Source organism: Schistocerca nitens, chromosome 8 (assembly GCF_023898315.1).
Source record: "Schistocerca nitens isolate TAMUIC-IGC-003100 chromosome 8, iqSchNite1.1, whole genome shotgun sequence".
Taxonomy (NCBI): Eukaryota; Metazoa; Arthropoda; class Insecta; order Orthoptera; family Acrididae; genus Schistocerca; species Schistocerca nitens.
In genome coordinates, this window is record NC_064621.1 from 186,553,542 (window position 1) to 186,563,486 (window position 9,945).

Consider the following 9,945-nt stretch of genomic DNA (forward strand, 5'->3'; position numbering starts at 1 on the left):
TAGATAGGACTTTTTGGCAATGATGATGAATGAAGGGAGATCTCCAAGAAGTAAAGAAAGTTTTGTTTGCAAAATACTGCAGTAAAACAAACCCTGTCCTTTCCTTGTATTATTCCGCTATGTGTTTGTGTACCCTTGTGTATCTGTTTTCTTCCTGTCTCTGTGTAGTTTCATAGAATTTTTTCTTCTTCTAATACTAAGCTACATTCACTATGATGAGGAATACTGTTTTCCTCAAATATAATTGGCATTAATAATATGTTATTTTCTTTGTGAAGATGTTTAGACATTATTTATTCTGTTTTGTTTTAATGCTCATGTGTGAAGTTGATGTTTCGAAAGTTATTCTGGTCTTTTATGTATGTACTCATGTCATAATTCCTGTAACACTGATGTATATGTTATTTCGATTCTTTTGTAAAGCCTGTACTACAAATGTTATCTGTATTGTTATGTTCTTTAATGATGTATTTTCTACCTTTGTAATTGTATTCTCATGTTATAAAATTGTAATTGACACCAGTTTATCAAACTAAGTAACTTGTAAGCATTCATTTCACTGCACACATTTCTGTTGATCATAGTAAATGGACAATATGTGAGAAGTAGGGACTGATAGTGTTTGCACGTGTGTTAATGATTCAGCAAGGGACTGAATAACAGCATTGCTGGTTCTAAGGACAATTCCAAAAAAAAAACTTTGTGAGTGCACAAGTGGTGGTTATGGACTTGCTATATTATGTACAAGACTCTTCAATGGTGATTGTGCACCTGCACAGTCACAACAGATGGCTGCTGGCCATCTCTACAAGGACTACAGTGGGTCTGCATCTTTGATGACCCACCAGTACCATTATCTCTACAAGGACTACAGTGGGTCTACATCTTTGATGATCCATCAATACCATTATTTCTACAAGGACTGCAGTGGGTCTGCACCTCTGGTGGCCCACCAATACCGTAATCTCTACCAGGACTACAGTGGGTCTGCTCTGTGATGACCTACCCACCAATACTCTTCAAAACTTCGACTGACTCCGCTGTGGGTTTGCTCTGTTGTGGCCCATTACCTGTCTGCATGTCACGAGTCAGCACTGTCTTTCCATTGGAAGGACAACGCTACTTCTTCAAGACTGCATGGAAATCCACTACTTCCGTGTACATTTTCTTTTACTGCTCCGACTTTGAGAAAAACACTGCAATGTGATGAATGATCAGGACTGTCTTTATGGACTGTGAGAAAATTTTAGCTTTTGACCAACATTGTATCAATAAGTGTGTGCATTTGATTTCTTTGTTATTGTAATTACGATTATGAAAAATTTTAACAAATATGTATTGGCCACTGCCCCAACCAATTTGTAAAATTTTTTGTGGGGAGCATGGGGGCTATGTAAGTAGGCTGTTTATGTTTTCTTATTGGCAACGTTACGTAGCGCTCTGTACGAAAATCACTGGCTGTGCTGTGTGCAGTCTGTGGCTAGTTTGCATTGTTGTCTGCCATTGTAGTGTTGGGCAGCGGCAGCTGGATGTTAACAGCGCGTAGCGTTGCGCAGTTGGAGGTGAGCCGCCAGCAGTGGTGGATGTGGGGAGAGATATGGCGGAGTTTTGTAATTTGTCATGAACTGCTATATATATGCTGATATCAAGGTAAATACATTGTTTGTCCTCTATTAATATCTTTCATTTGCTAACTATCCCTATCAGTAGTTAGTGCCTTCCATAGTTTGAATCTTTTAATTAGCTGGCAGTAGTGGCGCTCGCTGTATTGCAGTAGCTTGAGCAGCGAAGATTTTTGTGAGGTAAGTGATTTGTGAAAGGTATAGTTTAATGTTAGTCAGGGCCATTCTTTTGTAGGGATTTTTTTTGAAAGTCAGATTGCGTTGCGCTAACAAAATATTGCGCGTCAGGTTAAGCACAGTCTCGTGTAAAATTGTTCAAAGGGGACGTTTCAATTTTAATATGCCAATCACGTCTTGAAGAGGCATAGGCTTATCCCAATACCGCGATTTGTTTATATATTTCTCAAAGTATTTCTTTAAAGACCCACGTGAAAGGGAAAGAGGTTCCGGGTATAATACCTCCTGCCTTAAACGTTCTTGTACTCCTTCAGACCAGTATTTGGATAACAACGCTTGTTCAAAATCTTCAGATGTGTCCCAAGTTGATATCATATCAGATGCCCATATAGCTCCTGACCCCTGAATATAACCGGTCACGAAACTAACCTTTTGCCACTCACTCCAATTTTTTGGCAATACTCCCCTAAAACTTCTTATAAACACTACGGGATGAACATTTTTCTTGTCTGGGTTGTAGATCTCGAATTGATGCTGTTTCAACATTTTCTCCTCAGTATTGCTTTTACAATTACAGGCATTATGACTACCCTCACAGTGTTGTGATTGATGTTGATTGCAAAAACGAACGTGTGCATTAATGTCCCTGTCTGTACTTGGTCGGGTAAATAATGTAGCTTCATTGATAGATCATGTTATGGGGTCATTTCTTTGCGTTTCTATTTCTGATGCTGGCCGGAAGTCGAGATTTTAATATGCCAATCACGTATTGAAGAGGCATAGGCTTATCCCAATACCGTGATTTGTTTATATATTTCTCAAAGTAATTCTTTAAAGACCCACGTGAAAAGGAAAAAGGTTCCGGGTATAATGCCTCCTGCCTTAAACGTTCTCGTAGTCCTTCAGACCAGTATTTGGATAAAAATGCTCGTTCAAAATCTTCATATGTGTCCCAAGTTGATATCATATCAGATGCCCATATAGCTCCTGACCCCTGAATATAACCAGTCACGAAACTAACCCCAATACCGCGATTTGTTTATGTATTTCTCAAAGTATTTCTTTAAAGACTCACGTGAAATGGAAAAAGGTTCCGGGTATAATACCTCCTGCCTTAAACGTTCTTGTACTCCTTCAGACCAGTATTTGGATAAAAATGCTCGTTCAAAATCTTCATATGTGTCCCAAGTTGATATCATATCAGATGCACATATAGCTCCTGTCCCCTGAATACAACCGGTCACGAAACTAACCTTTTGCCACTCACTCCAATTTTTTGGCAATACTCCCCTAAAGCTTCTTATAAACACTACAGGATGAACATTTTTCTTGTCTGGGTTGTAGATCTGGAATTGACGTTGTTTCAACATTTTCTCCTCAGTATTGGTTTTACAATTACAGGCATTATGACTACCCTCATAGTGTTTTGATTGATGTTGATTGCAAAACCGAACGTGTGCATTAATGTCCCTGTCTGTACTTGGTCGGGTAAATAATGTAGCTTCATTGATAGATCTTGTTATGGATTCATTTCTTTGCGTGGAACACAAATCTTTTCGAGATAGATTTAATAATCTCTCAATGTTTTCTTTCCATTGTTTAAGTTCTTCGCCTAGTTGTTCTATGGCTTCTCGAAAACCTTTATTAAATAAATTCTCTTCAGAACTCTCGGTCATAGATGGCATAGCTACTTTGACCGTATGGAACACAAATCTCCTCAAGATAGATTTAATAATCTCTCAATGTTTTCTTTCCATTGTTTAAGTTCTTCGCCTAGTTGTTCTATGGCTTCTCGAAAACCTTTATTAAATAAATTTTCTTCAGAACTCTCGGTCATAGATGGCATAGCTGCTCTGACCTTATGTTCTATATTGTCTGAAGAAATGGTTTGCCTTTCTAAACTTAACTGCGAGAATTTTCCCGCGAGAATGTTTACCTTATGATCAACCTCGTCTTGTCTCTCCTTTATGTTATTTATGGATTTATCCAAATTTTGGATGTCCTTCGGGATCTTGTCTTGTGATTGTCTCAAATTCTGCATATCTGCTGACATCTCATTTACTTGTTGCTTTATTTCATCTTGAACTTCAACTAATACCGGAATTACCGCGATAGAACATTGCATCTGTTCTTGTGCTTGAACTATCTGTGAGATTGACTCGACCTGCTCTTTATTAGTATCAAGCTTAGTAGCAACATACTCAGTTAGGTCTAGGCGTAACTTCTTCGCTTTTTCATTACACTGCTGAGTGATTTGCTCAATTTGAGCAGCTAATTTTAATTCTGTCTTTTCATTCTGAATTTTCAATTCTTCCACCGTTTTATTTAATTTATCATCAAGTTTCTGAAAACTCTCTACTAATTTATTAGTTAATTCCGCTTGATTAGCTTCTAATTGCTCCTGGACTTTCACTTGATTGGCTGCTAATTGTTCATTCATTTCCCTTTTAATCTCTATTTGCGCTTTAGTTATTCTCCTTTTAGTTTCTATTTGCGCTTTAGTTAATTCCGTTTTAGTCTCTATTTGCGCTTTAGTTAATTCCCATTTAGTCTCTATTTGCGCTTTAGTTAAGTCTGTTACAATTTTGGCTAACAGTGTTACCTGCTGCATGATTACAGTCAATGGGTTTATTTCGTCCTGCTCAGATGACATTGAAACACTTAAGCTTTGTTGTGGGGCCCGACTAATGCTGCCGCTAGGCACTACTTCAGTTAAGCTAGCGTGTAATGTTTCACTAACCTCAGAAACAGCTGAGGGCTGTTGTGATTCGCTCTGCTGTTGCATTGCCATTTTATAAGCCGCCCTAGTAAGAACCATTAATACACAGAACAACAAATTTATAAAGTCACTCGCATCTGAGTTAATAATGTCACTGACCTAAACTTTGCATAATACTCACTTGTAATAAACACTTTCTATCTAACGTTCAACCCAATCAATCTGATTCAAACCGATAGACATTTAAATAGTTCATATAAATTTCTATCTACAAAAATTTAATTGTATATTGTCTGGCCTGAACGACGTTCTCGTAGGTTGTGGCGAAATTGTGACTTCTGGAACAGGCCTCGTCTTCTTTTCTCTCGTGCACATGCAACATAAAATTCACACAATGTTTAAGCAATGCTCAAAAATGAGTCCTGTCACGGTCGCCAAATTTAATATATTTTGTGTGGGATCTAAAATTTTAAAACCTCTCTCACACCGGCCTGATTTAGCTTCACTGATCAGGATAGTAAAAACATGCGTATGTTAAGGGAATTTTCATTCACAAGGCAGGCTTATCACATTCACACAGTTCAATACTGTTCTATCCTGATTAAATTGAGCTTAACTTAAATTCCATAAGGCAGTGAAGCCATTTCGAAGTCTGGGTGCGACGAAAATTGTCAGTCGATCTCCTGAAAACATTTGTAATAATTATTAACTTTCGGTAATCACATGGGGAAGACCGGAGATCTGCTGGTAAGACCGTGTTAGCCTATTTATTTGAAGTAACTGGATATCTTGAGCATACAAAACGGCAGGTTCGTCCAGTGTAAATCAGACGTTCCCTACTGATCCCGTGCAACACAGCGTAGTAAGCAGACACTGTCAATAATAATCAGTTAAATAATACGCGAACACACTTACTTTAGTTTAGTTCATGTATTAAATTCCTTCTCATACAGAATCTCATCAAAATGGCGACTAGCTCAACAATACATACATATACATCCTTCTTTCACGACTAATCGGCAAGAAGTCCCCTATTCTTTTCATAAGGGAAAACATAGATAGTAGAGAAGCTATTCCATGGAGTAAAAGGACGCTCCAATTAATAATTGGGCTTGAAACTACTTTGCATTGATAATCGGTAAGATAAGAAGAGATATTTCGAGATATATACTGAGTTATATAATTTATAAAATTTCTGAAAATAACGCGGAGAGACCGCTGCAAGAGACATTACAAGAGGTCAAAGCGGTTTTGTGTTTTTACTATACCGCGGTTTCCATTGTCATCCATTATCGTCAAGTCATTTGAAGACGACTCCAGTAAGAATGAACTAGGAAAGACAGGCCAATAATAGCTTGCATTTGCTTATGACTGCTGCCTATATCATCCACGTGGACAATTAGGCAGAGTTACAATATCATTTCATGTCTACTTGCTCTTCTGCAATGTTATATTGCATTGCGGCAAAAAACAACAAAAACCGCCATGACAATATTGCAATTTCATTTCATTATCCGTGTTTGCAATAAAGACCTACTAATTTTAACAAGAATACCGCTGTCGAACACGCGCCATGTATACCCACTGTTGCGCGCGGCAGATATAGTGAAGTATCCTTTCCTGGCTGTATTAAGTGAACTACACCGTTAAGTGAAATGTTTAAAAACGGCGTTGTAGTGATTGAGTATTTCGCGTACGTATATAACATCGTATCATAGTGAGCTTCTGAAATACAGCAGGCTAAAAAATAGCGCCATGTGTGTCATTTCAGTGACATGTGGCTACAGGAAACACAATTTTCTGGGTGACTTTCGAAACAAGATGAATTTACCGAATATTGCAAAACAGGGCATGTAAGTTATACAGTGAAGTACGGTTCAGTGAAAGCGGTAAAGCATCATGCCAATACCGAGACTCAAACTGATAGGGTGCGGGATGTGTTAAGAACGAGCATCACGGATACGGATAACCTAGCCGGCTGTTTGCGTAGTGCTGTCTTAAACATGCGTGGGAAAATGTTGATGGATGGTGAAACCACATGTAATCGATAAAGTTTCTGATGTCTTCACCCAAACACAGAATTAGGAGACCGGAGGCCTGCTCGCTCTGGAACGTGAGATAAATTGGTCTCCACAGTGTTCCTATGTTGACCCAACAACAATGGCATTTAAGATTGCAGTGGACAAGGGATCATAGAGACTCGATCAGAGCTCATTGGGAATGAATTGCATAGTTCGATGAATCACGTTTCTAATTATACCAGGTCGATGGTGGTGTATGAATGGGCTGTCATCCAAGCGAACGCCTCCTCGAATCATGCACTTCGCCATGAAAGCAGGTCAATGGAGTAAGTTGTTGCTGTTGGGGGCATTGGCCAGGGCTTTCATGGGACCTGTGGCTGCAGTCGAAAGCATCATGACAGGCGTGGGGACCGCGTCGATCGCATCATGTTTTAAAGACATGTTTCAGCAGCACACTGCCCGTGTCCGTGCCAAAACCTTATTACAGTGGTCTGAGGAACGTGGCTGTGGATTCACGTTAACACATTGGCCACCATATTCGCTTGATGTTATCCCAGTGGAACAAAAGTAGTATGCTACTGGGCAGCAACTTAGATCCCAGAAATAACGGGCTCGCTATTTTCGGGAAATAGGTGACTTGTGCGTTGTCATACCTCAATAAACCTACCAGAAACTTACAGAATCTATGCCGCGTATAAACGCTACTATATTGTGTCCAAAATGAGGACAAATACTCTACAATGTAGGTCGTCGTAATGTTTTGGCTGATGAGTCTATATACGTGTAATGACACAATGTTCGTTGTGGTTATCAAGGGAGTACACACGATCTCAGGAACTCGATGACCGCAACACTTTCTGGCAAAGTTATTGAAGTCAAAGTGTTGCTACATATGTTCAATGATGTCTTAACTTCAGTCTACCGCATGTAACGAATACTATAGGAAACCAGGCGGCGCATTCCATTAATCGAATCGTGGAACTGGAACCGCTTCGTTTTATAGAAGTCTCCTGCAAACTAACTGTCTTTGATAAAGAGCTATAAGACTAGACTGATTTATAACACGAATATTTCCGTAACAGATATTTTTACTCTAAAAGCTGGAGTAAATTTCTCAGAATGAACGCCTGAAAAAGCATTACATTTCATTCTCATTCCTTTGATGAAAGAAGTTAGACAATACAGCGACGACAAAGCGCTAACAATTGGAGGTTGTCAGCTGTGTAAAGAGGGAAATTGGTTTTCGCTTTACGAGAACAACTGGAACAGGCCACAAGCCTTAATTATGATTCCTTTGTTTCGCTAAACGCCGTATTTTCGCGGTCGTTTCATTTTACGTAAATCAGAAACACAGTTCTTGCTCCTATCATGTAAATTTATTAATGCTGAATTTCAAAAAGTACTCTTATTTAGTTGCGTAGAAAACTGTGCTATCTCTATATTGTCCCGGCAAAGATTAATATTAGAAATGGAGGCGATATTCCATACGAGTCAGCTCTACCATTCTTGATTAACTCCCATGAACAGACAATAGGTGCGACCAGTAACATGTACGTTATTTCGACTGGTTTGAGGCGGTCCCCCACGGCTAAGTATCCTGCAGTACTGAAGACCAGCGTGAACTTCAGTTCTGTTCCCTAGGCTTTCTCTCATCCTTGTGCACTCCATTCCATCATTCCCCACCACTATAAGAATGGTAAAGCAAGATTGACACTAACGGAGTAAATGGGAGGATGAGATGTCCATCAGTGTCCTTACCACAAATTGTAGCCTTTTGCGAGCACTGCCGTGGCCTAATGACGATGGTTGTTCGTTCCTGGCGTTTAGCCTGAGAATGCTGAACAGTGGTTCAAATGGTTCAAATGGCTCTGTGCACTATGGGACTTAACTTCTGAGGTCATAACTCCCCTAGAACTTAGAACTACTTATACCTAACTAACCTAAGGGCATCACACACATCCATGCCCGAGGCAGGATTCGAACCTGCGAACGTAGCAGTCACGCGGTTCCAGACTGTAGCGCGTAGAACCGCTCGGCCACCCCAGCCGGCGCTGAACAGTGGAGGATCAGTTCAAAGATCGTCCATATCATTCTACAGTAGTTGCTATCACTTCAGGTACACATAATCGTGTCAGGATTAGACCTCCGCATAAACATCTTTCGTCAACGTCCATGGTTTATATGTGCTTGCCAGCTACATGGCCAGCATAATGGTCATAACTGCCACCCATAATCAGACTAGAGACATTGTGAAATGGCAGAGGTATGGTCTCCGTTTAGCCGAGCTACTCTTGTCAAGTTGCAACGTAAGATGGAAGTAACGACAGAATTTCTACAGATGACATCCGACATCTGTATGAACAAGGGTGTAGACAAATGGATACCTACATGTAGTAACTGAAAGCTGTACAATACAATGAAATTTCTGTCAAGAGCTTTTTCTTCTTACGTGTGTAATACTGAAGCTTCAGACACAAACCTTCCTTTTCGAATTTTTTACGTCACGCATAACAATTGTGTGGTGACATCTGTTGGTTGCTCGTTTAACGTTTGCTTCTCATGATAAAACGGAAACAGTGAACCTAAGAACTCCTACAATAAAGTTTTCTGAACAACCCATGTCTTAGCGACTAATAAGTCCGGAAATGTTAAGATTTCAAAATTACTGCATGTGAGGCAAACAAAGGTGCGACTCGTCAGAAAACAGATTCCGCATCATCTTGCAATGTAAGTGGACATGCTATTTAGTGCTAGACTTTCGTTAATGGACAGTATTAATAGGCTAATGCGTATGTAGAAGATGCCCATAACCATATTGGAGAACGGGGAAGATCGTTATGTGAGGACTCTATTGTTGACGAAATTGGAGTCGTCGCAAACGTTTACGTAGAAAACAAACTGCAGTAATAAGTCAATGGACTGAAGTAATTCGGTTAACTTAGTACCCGATAACTTCAAAATCTAAGAGTATAGTAATCACAGCAAACATTAACTTCGTGCTTCCTTGTGAACTATTTTGTACGTGGCTGCAATGTTTTTCTCTGAATATCAAAAAGTAGTACCAAACATAATTACTATAGAACTTAATGTGCTTATCTAAAGAGGCACATTAGAAATTGTTTGCATGTCTGAGGTTTCAAAAATGGTCATCAGAATCACCGACATTTCACCTAGAAACCTATGTCTGAAATAACAACGAAGGGGTTTACTACAAAAACCAGATAATTCCCGAAACTGACTTTCTGAACTAATACCGCGCTGCCCTTCTCTGTCACCACATCTGTCTCATTGTAATTTCGCTTCTGCGTTGTGCAGACAGACTCAGCTCAGACAAATACCGCTCATCATGTCTTTTATGCGACGACCAGTATCGACGCAAAGTGTCGCTTTGTTTCAGGTTAAAAAC

The 9,945-nt window shown here is 39.6% G+C and overlaps 1 protein-coding gene across 1 annotated transcript; it reads right to left on the minus strand.

The window, feature by feature from the left end:
• Positions 1-3,516: 3,516 nt before the first annotated feature.
• LOC126199477 (citron Rho-interacting kinase-like) lies at positions 3,517-4,239 on the minus strand. Its single transcript, XM_049936399.1, has one exon. It carries the CDS (start codon positions 4,237-4,239, stop codon positions 3,517-3,519), a length of 723 nt encoding a protein of 240 aa, XP_049792356.1.
• Between the last annotated feature and the right edge of the window lie 5,706 nt (positions 4,240-9,945).